Genomic DNA, 24956 nt, shown 5'->3' with positions numbered 1-24956 from the left:
CCGCGCAGGCCGGTGACACCTGGCCGGCATTGGCGGGGTGCGCGGCGCGCGCCGCCCGGCCCGAGCAGCCCCGGTCGCCTGGCAACGGCATTGATTGGCTGCGGCCGCGGCCAATGGGCGCCCGCCCCCCCTCGCGGCGGGTGCGGTGGGAGCGCGGGCGGGGGGCCCGCCCCGGTGCGCCCCCCTCCGGCCGCGGCGGGCGCGCGGGCGGGGCGCGTCCGGCGGAGCTCCCGCGGATTCAGCGCGTTCGCCCGGGTTGAACGCGGGCTCGCCGCGACGCGTGCGGGGCGCGTCCGGCGGCGGAGCTCCCGCGGGTTCAGCGCGTTCGCCCGGGTTGAACGCGGGCTCGCCGTGACCGGCGCTCTTTTGTCTGCCCGTGGGGCGCCGCTGCAGCTGCCGCGGGCCTCGCTGGCAGGCCCCCCCGCAACCCCCGTTGTGGCCCCAGTCGGGCCCCGCCGCCGCGGGGGCTGCCCCGGGCACCCCGCCCGCCCGCGGCGGCCCCGCTGGGAGCCGCTCTTCGGCCGGGCGCCGCCGGACTTCCCTGCCGGCTGTCCCTGCCGGCCCGAGGGGGCTCCGCGGGGCCGCGGCCGCCCGGTCACCCCCGCTGCCTGGAGCGGGGAGAGAGAGAGAAATAGGGGAAAAAAATCATGAAGTGATACGGCCCTTTGGGAGGATACTGGCAAATAAGGAAATTAAACAGAAAGAGAGCAGCGTGTTGTCATAGCAACAGTGCAATTAAATTACTTTACTGTCAGCCATCATATAATTTTCCTGTTTAGAAGCTCGTGGGACGGAACTTCCATTTGGAGTCAAAGTTACGTGTGCGGCTTAGGTAGGCAATGCCGGTGCCCCTGGACGCTGGCGATTCCCTTGTTTACCTCTGGTTGCGCTGGATGCAGTTTTGAAAACTAGGAAGTGGGGCCGACGCAAGTTTGGCCTCCTGGTGTTTACATCTGCCTCGGTATTTTTTCCGTTTCCAGATAATTACTCATGTAAAACTGCACATTTTCAGTGAAGATATTGAGTATATTGATGTGCTTCCGTGCAGAAAAGTTCTGTGTGTTTCATTTTTACTAAATATCTGCTTTGGTGTAACCTCGTTATAGAAAGACACAAAGAACTTAAAAGTTTTCGGTTTTGCCCATTTATGACAGTGAAATATAAGTCCATTATTTCTCTTTCCCGTAATGGCTGTTTTGCTCTATTTGTCCCTGCAGACAGATAGTTCATTCTGTTGTTACCTGTAGCTTTTTTGCCTTTCATTTACAGTACTGACTCTGTGGCTGCATGACTTCAGGTACTGCTGGGGTTATGTTTTAGGTACAGGGAATCATTTCGTTCTTGTTCCGTGTTTGTGCAGAATGTTTCGTCCATTTAAATTCTGTTATTAACTCCGTCCAGTTTTTGTTCCACTTCTGTTCACATCTCCAGAGCTAATTCCTGGCAGTTTGACTGTTTGTAGAAGCTAAGGGAGCCTGTCTATCTACTGCTTCTGAGGTAGAATTGTTGGGCTCATCTGCTTCTCTTGAATTGGGCAGGGGCCCAGTTTCACTTTGCTTCGGAAGTGCTCGGGACATTCCAAGTATTAGCACTCACAGGTGTCCCCCTGGGCCTGCTGGTGCAGTACTCAGCAGCTCACCCCACCTCTCACAGGCCATTGTTGAGCATCACAGTGGTCTTTCTGACTCTTGTTTTCTACTGTGTTTGAAATAAATTCAGCTTATGTTAAAGTCTTCTCTGTTTACATACATTTTTAAAGTGCTCTATTGCTCTGGCACTTGCTTCCCCATTTTTTGGCCTTGGGCCCAAAACTACCGGGTGTTGCTTTCCCTACTACTTTCTCCTGACCTTGCCGGTTCTGAAGTTCTACTCTCACTTCTGAGTTTTGGTGCAGCCAAGTCAGTATGGATGTTTGTCTGCCTGTGCCTTTAGCCAGCGTGATTTTAATCATGGTGCTGTTGTATTGTCCTCAAATGTGAAACAGCTGAAATTAATCTGAAGCAACTGGCCATAAGTCACTCTTATTATTTTTTTTAATTCACATCCTTAGTAAAGTGATACAATTAGGGTATTCAATGGTTTGAAAACACCACTTCCTCTTTAAAGAGACATGGTTTGGAATTTCCTGTGTGGGGCTTTGTGTGCATGCAGAGCTGAGGTGTATCTGGATTATCATTTTATATCATCAACTTAAATTTCTTCCCTTGTACTGACTTTAGATAATTTTATTCAGCAGTTGTGGATGAGTGTTACGTGAAACTGTCGTGTTTAACACCGGTGGCAAAAGGCCAAGTGACCAGTTAGGGAAAAGCTGTCAAATTGTTACACTTTTTATGAGCTAACTTTTCTCTCTTTCTCCCTTTTGTTTGGATTCACTCTCCCAGGAGCTGCTGTCTAAATGGGTCCAGTCATGCCTCCCAGTAAGAAGCCAGAGGGCTCAGGAGTTAGTGTTCCCAGTGGATTGAGCCAGCGTTATCAAGATAGCGATTTATCAAAGGCACTTCATGATGATGAGGACCTAGATTTCTCTTTGCCTGCCATCAGATTAGATAAAGGGGCCATGGAAGATGAAGAATTAACTAATTTGAACTGGTTACATGAGAGCAAGAACTTGCTGAAAAGCTTTGGGGACTCGGTGTTAAGGAGCGTTAGCCCTGTTCAGGACATCGGTGATGACACGCCGCCGTCCCCTGCCCACTCTGACATGCCCTACGATGCCAAGCAGAACCCCAACTGCAAACCTCCTTATTCCTTTAGCTGCCTCATATTTATGGCCATTGAGGATTCGCCAACCAAAAGACTGCCTGTAAAGGATATATACAACTGGATCTTGGAACACTTTCCGTATTTTGCAAATGCACCCACTGGATGGAAAAATTCTGTGAGACATAATCTGTCCTTGAATAAGTGTTTTAAGAAAGTGGACAAAGACAGAAGTCAGGTGAGTTTGGAACTATGGGAACCTCTCTGGCTCTGAAAATATTCACCTGCTAATCCCAGAATATGTCCTTAACAGTGAAGTATAGAATGTGCAACACTGTGCCTGGTAATGTAGTTGATTAAGTTCAGAGAGCCAGCATTTCTTTTGCATTGCTCATTCTGATTTTATTAAATTCATTGTCTAGACATCTGTAAGAAAGTGTTCGGTGTGTATGTGTGTGTTTTTTCCCCCCAGCTGGTGTCTTCATGCATAGTGGTTAAATATTGTTTTTAGTTATCATGCTGTGGTAATGGTTTCCAGCTATACTAGATGAATGTAATCATGTTATAAATAGGCTGCTTGCTGTTCTTGGCTTATACAAATGTATAGTGAAAGGGTATGCCTTATGTAAGAGTCCATTGCCGTTGCCCTGGTCTGTGTTGTAATCCAAAAAAACTTTTCTTTCTTTTATACAAGGAGGGTAATGGTGATGAAGCTTTGTTTCATTTCACATGAGTTTTAGAGAAACTCTTGAAAGAGCAGAGTCAGGTCTGGCATCAAAGGTGAACGTTACTATTCACCAAAATTTCTGGCATTCCTTGGGCTCGTGTAACTTCTGCAGCTGGTGAAGAGTAGAAGCTGTGGGAGCACATCTTTGCTTTCAGATCTCAGTTGTCTCCTGGCTTCACTGCTGATTCCCCAGCAGTGTTTGCAGGAAGAGGCTGTGTGCAAGGGAGTGGGAAAGGGAGCAGAGTGGTGGGGGCAGTCCCTTGCATAGCCTTCTACTCTGTCAGTCTGCCTGGGAGCAGGAATCAGTTTCCAAAGGGGACCTTCTCAAGAAGCAGTGGACTGGATGAATCTTTGGCAAAGTATTGAGTATACTGTTAAAAATACCAGCTTGCAGATTAATTTCAGAGGCCTTCTCACAGGTTAGGGAAGTAAATAGCAGGTAAAATCACGTCAGTCACGGTCTATCTCTAAAATTGGCTGAAGATCAGAAAGTGAACACTTTCTCCTGGCAGAAACAATAGGTGCACTCAGTTTTTGTATTTCAGTTAGTTAAATGCTATGATTGTCTTGTAACTTGTTACCCTGAAACTAGACTTCTCTTGGTGGTGCTGTTCTCCCTATTTTGTGTGCAGTTTAACTTCAAAAGCTCTGGAATAGAAGCTCAAGTAACTCTAGAGGAAAAGTCATACACTATCCTAAACTAGCAACTTTTCATTTTAGATGTGTTACCTTTCTTTTCTACAGAGCTTTCATTTTTAAAGGATTGACATGTCTATCTTTCTTTTCTTTCTTTTTAAAAAGTATTATTACCTAGAATGCACTGTCCCCATATTGCTTATCACACACTGTATATTTGTATTTTTATCAATTAATTGCTGTGAAAGCTCATGTGTGAGATAAAAAAAAAATCTATTCCCAGACTGGATCTTGTTTTGTGTAAGTCATAGTCTTAAATTCTGGTTTGGAAGTGAGACTGTAATAACAATGCCACAGCAGACTTTTATGACTCTGTTCCAGACTGTAAGAAATCTTCATAAGATGCATTAAAAAAACCACCAAAATATGGTAGCTGGCAAGGCGTGTGTTTAACTCAGCCATTTATGTTTTGTTCTGACCCTCTGTTTACAAGTTGACTATTTAGATTTCAGCTTCCTTCCTATGAGGAACTTGTCTTAATGTCTATCTGTCAAATATCCGGCCATCCACTGAGCTCATCTGAACAATATCACGCTGCGCTGCTGCTCTTTGGGGACGTGGCACAGCACAATGCTTGACTGGTCACCCAAGTCTCAAATTTGTGATTACAGCTATGGTTACAGAGCTAGACAACAAGGTGTGGTGGGAGGCCTTGCCTGTATGAATCACAAGGTGGAGTCTTATTAATTCCAGGAAAATCACAGATTTTGAGAAAGAATTTTTTCTACTTCCTGAAGATGCTAATAACTGCAGGTAGCCAGCTTTATGGTGAATGAAAAGGGAATCTCAAATGTAAAATGCACCACAGCAGGTCATTCAAGTCCCCTGCTGGGATTTTTGTTGTGTCCTGGCCAAGGGATGTGGCAGACAGAGTCCTGAGTGCAGAATTGGCCCTGGGTCAGAGTTGCTGAATCAGGTGCTTGACAGCTAATTGCGGACTTGGAAAGCAGTAAATGTCAACTGATGGCTTTGAAAATACCTTCGTGTATGTGTGCACACACACTTGGGCTTGATTCAGTACCTTGCAGCAGACATCTCTGCTCTTCAGAAGGAACGTGTCCATCTAAAGGGTTCTCTGGTTTTGGTGTGGGGCTTGGGGCAGGGGAAGGGGCAGCTTTCATCTGTAAGGAACAATTGTACGCTACTTCTCCTTTGCAGACAGTTTTTGCAAATTGCAGGATTGGGGTCTGCATGTTTTACTGGTTTTACTTGGAAAAAAGCAGCATTTAGCAAATGGCATGTTATGAAATTCTAACAAGATGGGCTCTGAAACATGTACAGTATGGGGGGAAGGAGTTACTGCTGGGAATTGCAGGCATTTGCTGGTTGATGTGCGTTGACACATTGTGAAGAGCTAGAAGCTTTTCCTCTCGTAGTTGTGCTTTCCAGTGTTTGTTTATGTAGCCTTTCAGTAATCAGTTTTCTAAAAAAAGTTCTGCTGAACACTTAATTCTTTTTTGAACTCCCTCTGCATAGTAGTTTTCTCAATCTTGAGTTCCACTAGTTTATATTCATGGGGTAAATATGAATCTAGTAGTCTGCAGCTTTTTCTGCCTGCATATGAAGGCTTGAATTTCCTGATGTGAGATCATTGTAATGGAGAGGGGGGAAAAAAAAAGGACAGGATTCATCACTTTTTTTTTTTACTTGCCCTGTCCTGGTGCGGAATGTGAAAGAGAGGGTTTGTTTTTACATTTACATTTTACATTGGTGCTGTTCCACATCAGCTGCAGTGCCATCGGGCTTACCTGGCAAACCGAAAAGCCTGGCTGTTCATGGAACTACGATGAGGCTGATCTGGATCGAGATGAGAGCTGGGCTAAAGAAGGGAAAGTGCTGAGCCCTTAATTGTACAAACCTCTTTGCATTGAGCTCAGCAGTTTAATAATAGTTGGCCAGAGTATGAAGTTATCACATGATGGGGAGTGGATGTGGAGTTCCCTGGCTTTGTTTATACTGCCAGACCTGTGAATTCACTTGTTCGGATTAATCCTATTGTGAACGTACAGATCTAAATGTCCTGTAGTCTGTGTCCCACTTAGTGCAGCCCGTTAGTCCATGACTTCCCTACCATCTGGTCCTTGGCTATAGAGAGGAATTTTTCTTGTATATGTGTCTCCATAGCAACGAGTTTGCAGTTGATATGGAAAGTAAGCAGTTGCCCTAGCAACGGAGTTACTGATGTGGCAGCTTCTCTGCTTGCAGGGAAAGGGCTAAGCTAGTTCAGACCCATTATGTAGGTTTGCTGTGATTATAGCTATGCCCACTAGTGCTGCTCGAGCTAAGGGGTGGCTGAAAAATTTTGTTACAAGCCCTATTTCTGCCTCCCTTGAAAATCTGATTTTTTCGTATAGGGATTCCTGCTTTGAACAAAGGCTGGTAGGATTGTCTTTCCAGGGTGTGTGATGTGGTTGTGCCTTTCATGAATTCAAACTTCCTCAGTCATCGTTATCAGATGAGGGGAAATGATGTTTGACCTCGCTGGTTTCGCTGCAGTATTTTTGTCTCAGTGAACAGCCCACGGTTATAAAGGTTGGAGCTTTTGTCCCCATGGTGTCTCTCTGCTATGCTGTGTTTTTTCCTGTGGTTTCTGCTTCTTTGGGCATCTATCCTATCCTCTTTGTGTCTGCTCTGCATTGTCTGAGATAGGGAAACACACACATGCTGTGTGCATGCTGAAGAAATTCAAGTATCTGAAAGGTTTATTTGGCACTTATGCTGAGGGATGTCTTAATAAAAATGTAATGAGGGTAAAGGATATGTTTATGGGGATGGGAGAAGAAAATTCTCCTCGCTTGATGTGGAAGTTATTCTTAGAAGTACGTGGTCCATAACTGGGTCACGGAGATCCAGCCAGGCTCCTCCTCTGTCTGGAGCAGGCTCTGAGATCTGAGGACTCCTGAGTGGTCCTTGAGCTTTGCAAGAGCCGATGTCCAACTTGTCCTGTCTAATGCACTGTCTCCCATAAGCACTCTGCCAGGGCATCTTGACAGCAGCCGTGGGAAACCCTTTGGGCATGGGAGACTTTTCAGGAGTGCCTCCTGCAAATGTCTTTCCTCTGATGTGATAATATCTGGGCTTTTGACAGCTAAAATCCTGTCAAAAGATCAGTGCTAGCTGGAGTGAGAGGAAAGGGACCCTGCTTGTTCTTTGTTAGAATCTCCTGATCCAATCTGCATATGCACAGGGGTGAGGGAGACAGGACCCTGTTCTGCCTCTTTTAATGTCACTGAGGTTTCCTGTGAAAGTTCAGTTTCACACTGGGGGTAGAAAATAATCTCTGTTTTTAATACTATCACCTAGACTGATCCAAATAACAGAACTGTCAGAATTTCACTGCATTTGTAACATCTGAGGAAGCTAAAGTGAAAAAATACCAAAAATCAAATCCAACAAAGGAACCCCTCAGATTCACGTTAAAGGCTTCATGTGACATGGACTCCATTAAAAAATTAATTTCCTAAATAAACTGGCGCAACTGTTAATTTAATTATTAAAAGGATATTTTGTGGTTTTAAACTGGAATTTGTCTAGTTTAACTTGAAATGCATATTCTTATACCTTTTTTCTGTCATACGAAAAAGCTCTTTAGTATCAGAAATTTTCTCCTCAAATTTGTGTGCAGAGAAACCAGGGTGTCTCTTACTAGAAAAATCATAGAAGTCTCTAGGACCATACTGTAAATGGAGTTGCAAGATATTAGACAATTTGTGGAGAACTTTTCTTGAACCCTTTTGGTTTTATTTTTGAATTGCAAACCTGAGAACTATACAGAATATTTAAATAATAGATTTCCTAAAGCTGTGCATGGAAATAACACTCTTCATTTCGCTGGCTTCCAGCTGCTTGACTTAGCATCAGAGCTAACTCTTTGCACAGGAATCTGCCTGAATTAACTGTTTTAGGGCTGTACAAAGCACAAGCAGTTCTTTTCAAGTAGTGACAGGAGAGCTGTCAATATCCAGGGAATCCTCTGAGCCTTATATCTTAGGTATTTGTGTTATCTTGCTCTCAGTTAAGGTAGCCTGCAGGCAGGTGCCCTGCTGCATAACTGAGGTGTCGGTTGCACTGTGACAGGCCATTGACCTACCAGAGGAGATTGGCCACTTAAGTTAAATAAAACTCGAGTAAGGGGCCCTATCTGTGCTCCTCACCCACAGCAAAGATGATGCAAAGTGTGTTAAGCAGCACTGAAAGAGTGTAGAAAATCAGGAGCGAGCTGCTCTTTACCCGTTGGGCTTGGGCTGTGGTGAGGTTGATGAGTCCATTTCCCAGCTGTGTTTGCACTCCCTCGCTTCCGACTGTTTGCTCTGTCACCTTCCTGGCACGTGAACTTTTATGTTTCTGTGACACACAACTGATCTGGCTGGATTTGTCTTTCACTCTTCTTTTAATTCCTGTGTTGCTTTTCAGCTTAAGTCCCCAGTTCAGGTTACAGTCCAGGTGACAGTTGTGCCAACATGACACGGAGAATAGAGGTGATGAGGAGACTGGGCATTGCCAGCTGGGATTGCTGAGACAAGCCATTCCTTACAGAAGAAGGGCTGGCAGCTGCATGATGCTTGGTGGGGTAATGGATGTAGTCCCTGCCCCAAGGTAAAGATAAAATGTGAATAGAAGTTTAAATGCAAAGGGCCGCTTTCTTCGGCTGGAGGTGTTTGTTTTGGTTTCCTCTTAGGAGCAGGACTGTGCTGTTTGCTGTTCAAGTGCCCTGTGTTAGTGACTCTTCTTGGTGTTTTACAGCAGATTTGAAGTGATCAGAGTCTGGGTTATGCCACTCTCATGCACAAACCCTGCTGAACCTGACTGCCTGTTCGCTTTCCTGGGAGGTGGAGTTGATCTGGGGCTGTATTGCAAGCTCCTCTTCAGCTCAGACTTGGCACATCTATCGCTATGTAATGAGAAAGCTGAAAACTCTTTGTATGAGTTTCATTTGGGTTATTTTTCACTGGGCTAATTTACCTGGATTCATTTTCAGCTCCCTGTTTAGTTCATGGTTACTGTGATCAGAGGAAGACCAGTGTCAGCACAGGCTGCCCTGTTTAATCTGGCATGAAGCTGTGCCTGCGGCTTCCAGCCAGCTCAGAACTGACCTGGTGACAGCAGGAGAAGATGGGGAAGGGAAGGGGTGAAGGATGCTCTCACCTTTGAGAGCACAGGCTGCACTTCAACCACTGGGGCTGCTTGTATGTTCGGGGAGATACACCCTTGGTGCTGGATTGGGTCCGTAAGACATGGGTGAAATGGTTGAACAAAAACTGCACCAGGATGTGTGTGCATGTGTTTTTTCAAGATTTGTTTCTGTTGCCCAAGGTTCTTAATTTTGGCAGTAGAGGTGGCTCTGTGTGGACCTGTGCTGTGCATCCTCTGAAAAGCTGCTATGGAAGAGGAAAGGATGTCTATAAAATCAATTGTCAGGCTTTTCCCATGCTACTGTCATTACATCCGCATCACCTCCTGTATTTCTTCCCAATTGTCAGAGAGATAATGAAGTGCCCTTGTCACTGCCAGCAAAGGAAGCACAGATCTTGGGGCTTCGCTCTGGTTTGAGCACAGGAGACCTTGCTGATGATGGGCTGAAGGATGTGGGCACACAGGAGCACTTTGACATGTCCATTAGTGAATGTGGCAAGGCATGCCCCCGAGCACCACGCCCACGATGCTGGCTGTACTAACTCCAGCTGTAGCTGAACATCAGAGAGAACTGGGCTTGCTGGTGTGGCTGAGTGTATGCACTTCTGTCTTGCACTTCAGTTCTTCAGCAAAACATCAAAGGATCCATTTTAATTACTAAATATGTGTCCCTTAGACTTTCCCCTTCCTTCTGTAAAAGGGAAGTGAAGTGTTTTACATTGTCTGAAAGTGCCCAGCAAGTTGTGCTGTGTGGCTCCTTTTCCTTGGTGAAAACCTTAAGAAAAAACATTGGAAAATTTTGGTCATAACAGTTGAAGCAGTTGAAAATAATTGAGGAGTTGAGGATACTGTTCAGGCGGCCTGAAGCAGCCTTTGAGCTGCTGGAGAAGCTACCTTTCTTTGCTCTGGATTCAGGCAGTTACTGTGTCCCCACTGAACCTTAATTCAGTCCTGCAGCATGACGGTATTTCTGGTAGAGTCATTCACACAACTGGCCTGGCAGGATCTGGGCAGCGGTCTGAAAGTTGCTTATACCTGCTCATTTTGTGTTATTTTCAGCTAATTGCTGTATCTTCATAAATCTAGTTAATACAAATGAATGGTACAGAATAACATAAGCCAAAATCCTTATGAAGAAGGGACTGTGTGTGACTGTTTTTAATTTAGCTGGTTGTCATTTGTATGTTGAGCAGTGGTGGGTTAGCATATAAAAGTTAGTTGACTTCTGTCATTGCAAGACTGGGCAGACTTGCTAGATGAAGTCATGGTGCAAGCGCTGCATGTAGCTATAACAAAGCAGTATGTCATGAAGCTCAAAAAGTCCAAGTGCAAGGTGCTCCATCTGGGTCGGGGCAATCCCAGTTATGAGCACAGACTGGGAGATGAGGTCATTGAGAGCAGCCCTGCGGAGAAGGACGTGGAGGTTCTCATGAAAAGCTGGACATGGACCAGCAGTGAGCGCCTGCAGGCCAGAAAGCCAACTCTGCTGGGCTGCATCCAAAGCAGTGAGGGCAGCAGGGCATGGGAGGGAATTCTGCCCCTCTCCTCTGCTTTTGTGGGACCCCACCTGCAGTGCTGCATCCAGCTCTGGGGTCCCCAGCATAGGAAGGACTTGGACCTGTGGAAGAGGATCTGGAGGAGGGCCAAAGATGATCAGAGGGCCGAAGCATGTCTCATGAGGACAGGCTGAGAGAGCTGGGATTGTTCAGCCTGGAGAAGAGAAGGCTACAGGAAGACCTCATTGCAAGCCTTCCATTACTTAAAGGGGACTTAGAAAGAAGAAGGAGAGAGACTTTTTATACAGGCAGAGAGTGGCAGGACAAGAGGGAACAGTTTTAAGTGAAGAGGAGAGATTTAGAGGAGATGTTTGAAAGAAATTATTTGCTGTGAGGGTGGTGAGGCACTGGCAAAGGTTGCCCAGAGAGGCTGTGGGTACCACATCTCTGGAAATGTTCAAGGCCAGGCTGGATGCAGCTTGAAGCAACCTGATCTGGTGGATGGCATTGCTGCAATGGTGGCTGAGTTGGAACTAGATGATCTCTGAGGTCTCTTACAAACCTAACTCTTCCATGATTCTATTCAGTTACTCTTGTGAGCACAGATTTGTTTAAGAAAAAGCCCCATGTGGCTGCCTCTGGTTAAGTTTTGCTTAGCAAGCATCTAGGGAAAGATGTGGCCCATGCTTATATGTATTTTTAAGCTAATAAAGCTTTTTATCTCTGAGTAATTTGCTTTTGATACGTAGTCTGGTATTTTTAATCAGTACAAGTCTGGTAAAGGTCTTCTAGGTAAAGGAAGATACTGAGGAAAGTTCATTTTTTTTGGTGATACTTTTAGTTTGTCAGTATTTAAGTAGTTTAGAAACAGTGAGATTTTGCTTTCTTTAGTAGTGACAACTGGCTTGTTATGACTCAGTAGTTAAATTTTGGTCTCAAGGAAAAAGCTGTTTAGCTTCCAAACATCTGCCATTCAGTCTAACTCCCAATTAAAGTCCCTTCCCCAACCATTCCTCACCTCTAGTATCTCAGAGCTGGCTTAAAGCAGGATACCCTTTCAGCTCCAGAGATGAGAAATTATTATGGGTGGGCTGGGGAAGAGAGGAATTGCCAAAATTGATTGTCTGGCAGTGCTTCATTGACAAGCAGCAGAGAAACATGGGTGGTTGGTTCGGGTGCAGTTATGAGTCCCTGTCCTTGACACTTGAGCTCTGACATCCTTAAAGGTGAAGTGCATCCCTGATATGTGCTTGGATTATTTTTTCAGTCCTGTATCTTAGGTTTTTTTTTTACTTAATTCTTGTGTGTCTTTTCTCTGGCTTGGAAGAATTCAGGCACAGAATACCATGTGCTTTCTTTAGTGGTGTGGGCAAAGGCAGATGTTCTGGAGGACCAGGCATGTTGCTGTTGGAGAGTGGCCCTGTGGATGGTTTCAGCAGTCTGGCTGCCCTGGGACTAACTGGCCTCATAGATGGGGGAAAGAAACACCTTCCTCAGGTGTGCTGCTTTTAGCAAGAGCTTCCTGAGATGTTTTTGCTTGGGGCAAAATCAGTGTCCAGGACTGAAGCTCACAGCAATTTGTACCTTTAATTACACAAGAGAGCATAGAATACTTTGGCTCTGCCATGCCATCATATCCATGATTCCTCTTAGCCTGCAGCCTTTGGATTTCAGTGATCAGGTGGCTGGAGCTGCTGAGTTCTTTGGTAGCTGGGGCAGTGCACCCACACATGCTCATCATCACTGCCATGTCTGGCCATTCATTGCAATGGCAATAAAACAGTGGTTATCCTTTCTGGAAAATAAGCACATTTGTAAGAGTCTTGATGCTGACAAAGTTTATCTACATGCTGGCAACAAAACTGGCTTTTAAAGACTCCTGAATTTCTTGTAGCTGTAAGTGGTGTCAAACTCATCAGTGATAGAGGTCACGTAAGATAAGCAACAGGGGAGGGAAAGAAAGGGAGTGACCTTCCTGCTTTGGCATACAGCTTTTTTTCCTCCTGAATTTTTTTTTGGGTCACTGTTGGCCCTTTTTAGCCTGAAACATTACTTGTTTTTTTTTCTGTTCTCCCACCAATTTGGACTCCTGAATTCAAAAAAGCTGCTTTTGATTTACTCTTTTGAGTATCAACAACAGAATTGGGACTGAGAGCTGTGGAAAGTAGCTGTTGTGGCCATTAATGATGCCTCTGGATCCTGCTTAGTTATCCATAATAATAATAATTTTGGAGACAGTATGTTTTAATTAATTTTATTAGTTAAATTAATTTTATTAGTTAAATTACTTTATTTCTGTTTAGTTGTTCACATTCCATTCAGGCTCTTATGGAAAAATTTGGAACTAGTCTAGGGATTTGTGGTTTAAGGATCTTAAATGTGAGTGGGTTTTTCCTTGTTGCAGTAGAAAAGAAGCCAAATTGCTGCCCTTAGCCAGTGACTTAAGATACCACAACACTATCTATGGCATGCTGAATTGCTATATTTCATTGCAGCAGTGAAGAGTAGCAATTTACCACTAGCTGAGAGCTCTCAGGATTTTGAAGCACCAGTGTAACTTGCTGAAAGATGACTGTTGGTAAGCAGAGGAATGAACAGGCTTCTGTACAGGGAAGTCTCAATGGCATGGAGGATTGTCTGTGGCAGTACGTGGAGCAGAAACTTACTGATGGAATTTTGCATAGGAGAATTCAGTTGAATGGAGAATTCACAGTCATTCAAGCATTGAGCAGAAAATTAGCCTGTGTTCCAGAGCTATGTTTATAAGATCCCACAGCTGCCTACTTGTGGGAAGGTACTCACTGAGATGAAGCAACTATTATGCATATATTTCTGAGTTTATGGTTGAAAAAAGGTGTCTACAGTGCATCTTGCAGGGGCTGTGGGGGTTAATGCAAGACTCTAGGGTTAATTGCTGGGATACCTTATCTCAAGCTTTCATTTGAATATTTTTATCTCTTTTCCTCACCTTTTAGTGTGGAGAGTGGGAACACACATCTTGTAGGTTCTGCATGCTTTGGTAAAAATAGGGAAATCATTCATGAAATGTTCTGGTTTTACATTAGCAGGAGGGATGTTAAACATCACTGTTAAGGTTTAGTGGTTCAGAATGTAATAAATGTAGCACTTTTGTAATTAGTTCTTTTGAAATAGTTAAGAAGAACTAAATAGACCTTGCAAGGACAAGATCGTCACCTTTAGAACTAAAGTCCTTGCCATGCAGGAAAAGCTGTATTAGATTCTCCTGTGTACCACTGCTTTGCAGTGCCTGGTTGCAGCCTTCTCAAGCCCCAGAAAAACACAGAATCACTGCATTTCCAGAGAGCATCACTGCTCCTGGAAGCACTTTGAAGGCTTTTGGAGAATGTTTGACAGGTTTTAAGAACTGCCTGTTGCTGGTGTATATGGAGCTACAATTATACTTAGGCTTTGGGAGAATACTGTGGGTCAAAAGATACTCAGGAATTATGTTCTTCAGGAATTCCCTTCAGACATAATACTTATAAATAAATTTAACTGGAAATAATGATATGGTTGTTACGAGATTCCACCCTTCCTGAAGTACTCGAGGACTAAGGGGCTGCACATTAATAGAATCATAGAACCATGAAACATCCTGAGTTAGAAGGGATCACTGAGTCCAGCTCCTAGCCCTGCATGGGACACCCCAAGAATCACACTGTGTGCTGGAGAGTATTGTCCAGACACTTCTTGAACTCTTCAGGCTGGTGCTGTGACCACTTCTCTGGGGAGCCTGTTCCAGTGCTCAGCCATCCTCTGGGTTAAAAACCTTTTTCTGATACAATGGTGTAAGTAGTTTGCTGGCTTTCCTGCATAGCTGAAGTAAGAAGGAATGCATGTTGTGCATGGAAAGTGCAGGGTTTCAGTCTTCAGTTGGGAGAGATGGGAAGTTGGAGAGTCAGGATGTGGCTGAGATAGCTGAGAATTAGACAAATGCTGGCATTTGTACTTTTGCATGGTGTGCTTTGAAGGAGTAGGGTGAACTTGCCCAGAATGTTTTTTTCCTGTTTTGGCAATTAATGTAATGCCTTTATTTTTATGTAATTGCTCATTACACTAATTTATTTGTGTTTTCTCTCTCTTACCCTTCTTCTATACAGATGAAGGTTTCCCCCTTCAGTGCTCAGGGTTAAATATACAGACCTTGCTTTTGTGAAAGAATGTAGGTTTAGTTTACAATTTTATGTTGATATGTAATACTTTCTAGACTTGTGGCTGCATGGCAGAGAAAGAGGAAAGACGCTGTCACAGAGACAAATTGCACAGAAGGTTTACTCCAGTGCTAGCTCCCAGCTCTTGAGGCAAATGCAATTTTATTGTTTGATGTACCTTCCTTTTCTGCTTAAATTAATTTTTTAATCTATCTGTATATGCGTGTATAAATACTTTTTATACATAAAAAGCTTTACAGAATCACACTCTTTTTTAGATCATCCAAACACTTTTAAGGTAAAATGGGAGTAAAAATTGGGTTGTCATATAGAGCTTTCTGCCTGCTTGTGTCTCTGTGCCAGGAAAACAAGATGCTGTCATAGTGGTACATCGTAAACCACAGAATATTCTGTGTTGGAAGGGATGCACAAGTACTTTCAAGCCCAGCTCTTAAGTGGATGGCCCAGACAGGGATCGAACTTGCAACCCTGGCATTATTAGTAGTACCATGTTCTAACCACCTGAGCTTATCTCTGCAACATTTCCTTGGGAAAGATGTGTTGCCACTACTGCTCACCAGTTAGTCTAATCAGATGCCTCTAAATTAAGAGTCTTAACTAACCTGAACCATCTCTCTTGTTTTTTCCAAAACAAATCAGCATTTAAAATTCAGTAAAACACCTCCACTTTGTCTAATTTTTTGTTGTTTCATGTTTTGCTAAAACACCTGTGATATTTCACTGCCTCTTGGGCAGTGCTGCATTTGTTCAGAGGAATAAAGTTCCTTGTTCTTGGCTAAGCAAGTGTGCTTTGATGTGTCATTTGCTGTTAGGTTTTAGAGCTGACTAATTTTGAATTTGGGAAAGCAGAAATGTAATTATGACCCTTTCTATTAAGAGACAGGTTTTTCAGTCATTCTTGTTTGGAAAAAAAAAAGTTTTCATTTAGAAAGCTGGATTTTAATTTGTAGCAATGAAATTGTACGAAAGGTTTTGCTTTTTCATCCTTTTCTTCTATGACTAGGGAAATGTCTTCCTCCCGCCAGCTAAAATACTTGCATTATTTTAGTTTCAAAGTAAATATGCTTATGATCTAACCACTTCTTCTAATTACCTTCTGCTCTTTTACCAGCACTCAAGTTGCACTCGCCCTCCAGCAGTATCTAGTGTGCCGAAAATGCATTTGGCTGGGTTGGGTTGATGGGACAAGAGTCCGTGCTTTTATGGTAGAGTTATCCACTTGTGTGCCACATCATGTTATATTTATTCCCTTTGCTATTTATAAAACAGGGTTTGCAAATTTGTTGGATTGGCACTTTGAATCTTTAATTTAGACATGCATTTAAAAGGGGAAGAATTTGCTTCTTCAGTGAACTTGCCTTTTTTTTTGTTTTTTGACTATATGTTGATTCCTCTTGAATCAGGTGAAAAATGGAAACAGTTTTAGAGTATAAACAACTTTTCAGTCCATGCCATGTGTAGCTTTGGACTTCTTGCAGTGTGTACCAAGACATGCTTTTGTTTGGAAAGGAAGAGAATTTTGCAATTGCTCAAATAAATTTTCTGTTTGTGTTGCATGGCTTTTAAGTTAGACCAAGTAATGTTACCATCTAAGGGTGTGTTTTTGTAATAATATGAATGGATATGATAAGAGTGGTGTGGGAGGCTATTTATACAGAGATTTGTATCTTAAAAATTATGAAATTGGCTTAAAAATCACGCTGTCATTTAAAACAATGAAGGGAGGAGCTGTGTGCTTTATTTTAGAGCCTTTAAGAACTTTTATAAGCTCTTTTATAGAAGCAAAGACAACTGAAAAGGTTCTTTCATTTGCCCCCCCTCCCCACCTCCATGATTTTGCACCGTCTCATGACTTTCTAATAGAAACATCTAGAATACCAACATGCCAAAAATGGTATGAATCAGCAACCTTGAAGCCAGATTCTGGAGGTTGCAATAAAGCTATCATCTGTTAAGTTTCCTTCAAAAACTCTTCTGTTAGTGGTGTCTAGTGTTTAGTGTTGCCTGAGAAAGTCTTTTGCAAGAAAAGCACAGTAATTACAGAAGTCCTTCACCATAGAGTGCAGATGTCAGCATCCGTGGTCATTGGGTGCAACTATGAAGAGGCAAGGAGCCTTTGGTGCAGCCAGCCCTTTTTGTGAGCTGATGCTTTGGAGCTGGTGTAACTGGCTTCCTCTTGCAGGGGCAAGCAGTCCTGAGTTTTTACAGCACCAGCATCCTCAAAGGCTAGTTACTAGTTTTCAGCAGGGTTTGGTACATGGTGCAGCTCTGAAAGGTAAGATGACTGCTGTTTAAGTGTCTCAGTATTGGTAGGATAAATGGAGTCAATATAAGGCATCCATCCATTCCTTTTTGTTGAACCTTTAGGTAGAGCCTTCAGCAGTTTGGACTTCATTTTCTAGCTATGCATTTTTCTCTATAGGGGTATTTGTATGTTATTTTTGGTTGCTTTTCACCTTCAGCTATTCAATTCCAATTGCTGTTTTTGTGGTTTCCCCCCCGACACACACACCTTAGTTCTCTTTTTTTTCCTACCTGCATCGTCTGTAAATGTAACTGGTCATAAGCGTCTGTCTGAGGAATGCAGGGACAGGTGCTTTCAGTTGTCCTTGCACTGTACTGAAAGCACATTTGTATTTTGAAAAAGAAAAAAAGTTGCAGTGCTTTTTTGAAGCAGGATTTTCATTCATACACCGTATGCTATTTTTGGTGTGCCAGATATATGAAGGCTTCCTGTGTGAAACTGATCAAGTAAAAGATCACAGGAGAGCTCGAGCAGAGTGACTCAGGTCACAGCAGGCCTAGTTGCATGACACCTGTGTCATCAAAATAGCCTTGCTTTGGCATCCCTAAATGAGATTTTCTTTTCCCTTAGATGGTAGATCTGTTCAAAGGTGTATTTGATCATGAATAATTTGGAGGAAAACAGCTTTTTAACCTTCTGAGAATATCGTATGTCTTCTCTTCCTTGTTACTTCTGAGCTCCTCATCATCTGATGTTGGGCAAGTTGTCGATTTTCATCACTAGAGTCTGCTCAGAAATTGTTTCTCCCTGTTTCCTTCCACTCCAGGCATGTTAAGTCAGATAAATTCATACACTGATGTTTAATCACTGATCACTTACCACTCTTGTGCAATATTGATCAGCAGCCTTTTTGTATGCAATGCTCAGAATGAGTAATAGCTTCCTAGTAAACACCGAGGAGTCGGAGGTTGAAGATGGTGACTTAGCCCCATGTAGAAGTTACACAGCTTTTTTTCTAGAAGCTTCTAGACCCCATCCAATTTCTTTTCTCCTCCCCTCCTCCAAACTCTATTTCTTTCCACGTTCTGTTCAAGCCTAGCGCTGATCCTTCTTTCTGTAGATGGTGTGTCTTTCAGCAAGTGCCCCAGTCCTCTTTGAGTCAGGGCTGCTGGTGCTGCTGAGGCTGTCCAGTGTCTCCTTTTTCTGAGGAGCCTGTCATTTCTTCTTTCAGTGCACTACAAACACACACAGGCTTCCTGTTTCATGGGGGCGTCCTGTGAACATCGTACCTGAAAATGAAAAATGATGGCTCGTGAGATAATTCAGTTAAAAAGAAGTGAGGGAAAACCCAAATAGGCAGGGCTGTGGTGTGTGGGTTGAAAGCTGTTTTTTACCCCCTGCTTCCTCCCACTCTTTCCTTACTGGCTAAAAGACCTGGTCTGTGCCTGAACTTGCTGTTCTGAATAACCTCTTATCTGCACACAGTGACTGATGCTCACATCCTGTTTGCTACCAGCTTAGACTGTCCTGAAGAGGGACATTTCTATTTCTGCTGGGTCTGTTTCAGTGAGTTTGCAGGCTTGCTCTCTGCTGCTGCCTCTGTCATAGGCCTTTTGACTGTCTCCCATGAATTTGAAGAAACTAATCTTTTCTTTACCATTTCTATGAAATAGCAAAATCATTGTGGGATTTGGAATGGCATCTGGAAAAATGAGGTAGACTTTTAAACAGAGGAATAATTTATATTGAGTCAGAATTTGGTTAAGTATTTAGACTTTGATTAATGCTCTGCTAATGTAGAACTAGTCTGCCCAGGAAATAACATGAATAAACCTGTGAATTCTATTCTTGCCAAGATGTAGGTTTTGATTAGGGACTTGCGCTATAGCTTCCTTGGAAAAATTGTAGATTGAAATATTTCTTTTTTGTGCACCAGTAAGTTCAGATATAATTTCTCTAATGTAGTCACTTTGCTGTGTTTAATGATAAACTATCTGCACAATTTCAAATATGTTTTAATGATAGAGGTGCTCAGGGAAGCTGATTATCCAGTGTAAAATACACTTGATTCAGTGGCTCATGCTGCAGAATTTTTCCATGACAAGCTTTGTTGTGTCTGCCACTTACAGTATTTTTACCAGTTGCAACCTCTGTGTAGCCATGCTTGCAAAAATGCAGCCACCTAAAAAACCCAAGACAAAGAAATCCTGTAGTTGTCAGGTCTATATTTGAGATGGCTGTGTGGAGATAAATATTAAAGGGAATGTTCTTAGTTTTAATGGAGCTTACTGTGAATTAAACTTCGAAGACTAAGCAAGTTCATCTTCTTGCTTAGCTTCTTTTTACAAGCCTTTGCTTCTGCAGCAGACTTAAAGTGGGAGAAGATATGTCTGAATTAGTGGCTCCCACAACGAAAAGTTCCTACGTTGTTCTTTTTAGCTTATTTCACCTTGAGGATAATTTGGATAAGACCTGATAGTGTAGCTTTCTTTCTCACGTGTTTCTCCCTCCCTGACTTGGTGGTAGGCTGCTCATCTCTTGGGGCTGGCTGCAGGTTCCCCAGCTGTGGCACAGTGGGGGCTGGTGTCCTGCTCTTTCAGGGAGGGTGAGGGGGCTGTGCTTGCTGCCAGGGTGGAAGTGCTGTGTTTAACTCACATGCCACAGTGGTCTCCTGTTTGTGCTTGTGGTGATGCCATGGCCTGGCTATCTCCAGCCTTCCATAGGCTGGAGCTGGTGTGGGAAGAAGCTTTGTGCACTCACGCACTGCTGCCAGAGGAGGCCAAAGGTACAGCTAGGACTGGGAGAGGGTGCTTGTAGTGACCTGTGACGTGGCAGTCAGTGGATACAAGTAGGGGGTTTAACAGCCCGCTCCCTGTCTCTGCTTGCATATGTAATTTCCTTGCCATCTTGAAATAGGAGCCTCCCTATGTTGGAAGGCTCTGGTGCACTTGAGATGTGTTTTTGACTCTCCCCAGAAGACTTTTACGGCCAGCACTCCAGAAGATGCAGGAAGAGGTTATTGCCATAGGTGGTAGTGCTCTCACTCTGCAGACGGTCCCAATGAGGGATTGCTGCTCTCTGGCTGTGTGTAGGTTTCAATGGTGTGCCTCTCAGGTGAGATTTCTTGCTCAGTTTGTGTTACATTGAAAATAAGATGTCAAATCCCACTAGGTGAGGAAAGCCCTTTCCCACAGGCACAGAAGTTCTAGTCCCACCAGGGTGCCCAGTGTCTAAGAGGGAGTGTGTGTACTGTAGCTGCTGGATTTTGACCTCCCCACAGGAGGCTAGTTTGCTCCTAGAGTTAGGCTGGTCTTTCCCTGGTTTGTCTTCATTGCAGAGCCATTACTGTTTAATTTAGGAGGTGTTTCTCCAGAGGCTTGTGATGGTACCTGGTGTTTGGGTGGAAGGAGAATTTGTGTAGGCTGCTTGCAAAAATGCCAAGTCATGGTGAAGTACCAGATTTTTTTGAGTTCATGAGGTTTTGAGTTATAACATTTGGGCTCCTGAAGCCAGGCCCTGCCCTGACTAGTTTATGCTGATTTGGGCTGTGTGAACGAGATGAAAACTTCACTGCAGTCATGAGTTGCTTCATTTTGGAGGATGTTTACAGCATGGGGAGGTGTTTTGTTTTGCTTTCTGGGGTTTCATTCAGCTATGAGAAAGAGGAGGAGGAAAGAAGATAGTAAAAAATAGGTATCTCTGAACCTAGCATAGAAATGGAACACAAGCAGAGTAGAATGTGTATGTAAGTAGCCAGAGGAATGTGTGTGTTGATGGATGTGGGTAGCACTGAGGTCTCTGTTGCAGGAGGATGGTTATTCTTCAGCGTGTGCCTGCTGGAGGTGACAGGGATCTCTTGAGGCAGCTGAGTGGGGCTTGGGATGGAGCACAGCTTTGTTTCTGTAAATAACCCAGGAACACTTGGAAACCCCACATCCAGGGAACCTCTCAAACAATTTATCAAAGTGCCTGTTTTTTCTCCTCAATACATCGTGCAAACTGATACTAAACACTAAGCAAGGAAAAATCGTACATTAAATAAACAGTTATGAGGGAAATGATGGAAATCCATTAGCTTTTGTCAGGTCTTCCTTATTTCTATTTTTGTTTGTCACGGATAATGGATTTAGTACAACCTACTCCCTCTCACATATTTCTGCTAGCTGTTAACCCCTTCCCCTGGAAATTCGCTCTCTGGCTTATTTCATCATTAATACAGCAGTAGGCAAAAAGTGACCTGTAAACCTTTAGCACAGATACAAGTGTTGAATATTTTTTTTAATATCTGTTTAGTGAAGGGTTGTGTTTTAAAATTGTCCCTATGTTTTTATATATGATGTAACTGTACATTTGTAAGAAAAGGCAGTTTCCAATTGTAGATAATACGAAGGGCATGGATAACCTGTGGGTATTTAAGTAAGTGCACCTCTGATATTAAATTAGTGCACCCTGCTAAATGGACTATTGGTCTGGAGTCTGGGGAGTTTTTTTTTCCTTTCTGCCATGGTTTTTTTAATAGGTGACCTTGAGGACTTCTTTTTTTATTCCTTTGTTTCTGTGTCTTCTCAATTTTCTTTTTGGTAGTGTAGGGATAATTACACTTTCCACGTGTACACAGAAATTCTGTAGGCTAAAGCAGCATTATTAACACTACTTGCTGCCCAGTCTCCCTCAGTATGCCTGTGATGGCCAGTCATGATGACAGGCTTGTCTTCTGGGCTCTCCTGCTTTCCCAGCCCAGTCTCCCTGCACCTGTTTTATCTTGCACTTAGTTCCTCCCTTGCAATGTCTCAGCCCGACTTCTTCAGCACCTGGACTTTCCTTAGCCTGGGGAGACCTTGAGCAATGTCTGGGGTTGCTAGGTACTGGCATGAAACAACATCAACTCTGTATAGGAGGCAGGCATTGTTTAAGGGCGCTTAATGACACTGCTTTCTTCAGCTCCTTGCAGGGTTACTGTGTGGCAGCCTAATAGCTTTATAGGGTGGTTCGCATATAAACTCAACAAAGAGATATCTAACAGGCTAAATACGACTCTTGGAGTTGGGTAACGTAGTGCAACACTTCCTGAGCCTGTTGGAGGAATTGTTTTATGATAAAAGCAGTGGGAAGCTATTGTGGTGTAGGAGATCCACTGCTGGCTGTTAGCAGTCATTTTGTGCAAGCTTACCTGTACTAATGGACACATGCTGGTGTGCTGGAGGAGCAGTGGACCAGCTGTGCCCGTGGGCAGTGGGTTACCGTGACTGAAATAATGGTAGAGAATCATTCCAGACCTGGTGTTAAAGTGCCCCGTGCAGGATCAGGAACCTGGACTCTGGAGACATGCTTTGGGTTGACAGTCTTGGCTGCAGCTCAGACTTGCTGGGTGTCTAGGTCATGTGCTAGAAGACGTCCCTAACTTCTCTGTTCACAGGAGGGGAAGTGCTGAGGAAAAAAATAGCTTAAAAGCCCATGAATGCCTTCATTCATGTAAACCCCAAAAGCAGTCAGTCCCACGCCCGCTGTTTCTTTGCTCTCCCTGTGGCAGATAGACAAGGCCACAGGCTCTGTGCTAATGGGGCTCCCTGCAGGTTTGGGGGTGGGCAGCCTCAGAAGGCATTGCTGCGGAGGGCAGCGCCTTTCACTCCGATGACACATACAAGCCCAGAGGTACAGAGAAAACTTCTGATATGTCTTGTGCTGGTGAGACTTGAGCTCCTTTAATGTTGGAAGACCACTGGACAGTGTGTATTTTGGTAGCATTTTCTTGTGTTGCAGGGTGTTGTGCTGCATCTTGCCTCTGAAATAGGTGGAGTATTTTTGACTATGGAATACCACAGCCTTCCCTTTTCTCAGCTGTTACTTCTCCGTGGTGATCTAGCCTCTTTATTCCTTTAACATTGTTTATTTGTATGCTTGGCTTTCTTTTTGTTTTATTTCATTTTGAGACAAAGTAGTCCTTTTCCTCTCTAACCGTACTTCCATTCTTAGGAAGTAATATACCCACCCAGCCTCTCCAGTCAGAAGGACAGTGCTCATTTTGTGACTGGAAGAGCAACAGAGACATGGAGGTGGCTGCATCACTTGGGGAAGAACCAGGCTGCTTTCATAAAGTCAAATCAGGGGAATAAAGGGTTGATGGCTGGATTGGTGCCTGGGGTAGCTCACTGAGCAAGTGAGCTAAAATACCAAGAGATGAGTGTGAAAACAAGGACTTGAACTTGCATGATTTGAAGTAATGGATGTTTTTACTTGGAGGAAAATAAGATTTAAAAAGCCCCAACCTTTTGTTTTCTTGAGGAATGCTGATGATTTTTTGATGCAACTGGCTTACTTGGGTTGAACACTCTACACCAGCAAGCTTTTGAATCAAAACTTTAATTTCATGCATTAGATGAGCATATGTTTATGGTCATGTAACTGTGTTTTAGCTAGTCTCTTCTCGTCACGCTTCTTCACCTTTGTGCTTGAGCTGAGCTCTGACTGCTGCTTTACTGAGCAAAGGTTGAAAACATGCAGAAGTGTTTGTGAGGGTTTTGTTATGCTGCATGCAGATACTACTTCAGGTTTACTTCAGCTTGGTGTCAAGCTCTTGCCTAACATAGCCAGACTTTCCTTGGAAGAGCAGGGGAAATTTCTACTTCTCTTAAGTTTGTGGGTCAGGGGATTTTTACGAAAATTAAAAGCTTAGTAAGCAATTGTCACTGTCATTAAAATGCAGTCATGGTCTATGGTGCTATTCTTTAAAGCTGGACGTAGAGAATTTCACTAGTCTGTGCTAGACCTGTTAAAAGACAATGAAGAAAATCTGCCCTTAAACTGTATGAATAGTTATTTGTAATTTTTATGTAAGATTGCAGTGAATCTGAGGAATGTGTTTTGTAATAATAGGAATTGCTGGCAGTGGCTTTGTTTTTCTTTCTTTCAGAATTCCTTAGCTGTTGTACTTCTTAATTAAAAAAAACAAAACCCAAACAAAACAAACAAAAACAAACAAACAAAAAAACCCAAACAAAACGCAAATCAAACAAAAAATCCCTAAAAAATCCCAGAAAAAACCTAGCTGACCTCAGATGATTCAATGCTTTGTGTGTTTCTGCAAATAATTTCAATTGTTTGTAAAAAGGAGTAACTAGAGAACCCCCCAGACTCATATGCAACTTATAGGCAAGGTATTATAGATGATAAAGTTTTAGTATTGTCTGTGACCACCCATAAAAGAACTACTTAAAATGGGAGAATCTGTGTAGGAGAGCAGAGCAAGCAACCTTATTACTTTCTTGATAACTTGATATACCAGTGAGTTAAGATAAAAAATAGAGTTTTAAACACACCAGCAGACCAACTTTGGCATCTGATCTTAAATCTTCCTGAGTGCTTGCCAGGCAAATAGTTTAAAATTTGTTATGTAATATATTTTCCATGTTTTGATACTAGTATGCTAATTCTGCCTCATGTAAATGAAGGAACTAGTTCTGAGTTGGTTCTGTTGTAGGAGTGATACCCTTCATTTGGAGGAGCATGATACTAACGTGGGGGATGAAAAACAAAAACAGTCACCACTGTCTGCAAGTGAATGGCGTAGAGCTGGCCTTGGAGTAGTGTTCCTGGTTGCACAGGTTCTCTCTCCTTGGATACTATAAAACATCTCTGCCCTTGCCATCATAGTGCTGATTCAACACAGCATCAGTGGTCACAACAGGCTTGCATTTTCTAGTCTTGGTGAATTTTGCAGTCATGAACCACTTCTTTCCTGTAGTGCCAGCACAACGTTTGCAAAC

At 43.4% G+C, this 24956-nt stretch overlaps 1 protein-coding gene across 8 annotated transcripts in view; it reads left to right on the top strand.

The window, feature by feature from the left end:
• FOXN3 (forkhead box N3) overlaps positions 1–24956 on the top strand; it is a 209036-nt gene that overhangs the window by 73432 nt on the left and 110648 nt on the right. For all 8 annotated transcript variants that reach the window (XM_041471803.1, XM_041471801.1, XM_041471804.1 and 5 more), the window contains one exon: positions 2385–2941. In XM_041471803.1, the coding sequence (XP_041327737.1) occupies positions 2399–2941 (543 nt within the window). In that variant the 5' untranslated portion in view covers positions 2385–2398. The remainder of the gene's footprint in view (positions 1–2384; positions 2942–24956) is intronic.

The sequence above is a fragment of the Pyrgilauda ruficollis genome, unplaced genomic scaffold (assembly GCF_017590135.1).
Source record: "Pyrgilauda ruficollis isolate IOZ18807 unplaced genomic scaffold, ASM1759013v1 scaffold28, whole genome shotgun sequence".
NCBI lineage: Eukaryota > Metazoa > Chordata > Aves > Passeriformes > Passeridae > Pyrgilauda > Pyrgilauda ruficollis.
This window is presented reverse-complemented; position numbering and strand designations above follow the sequence as displayed.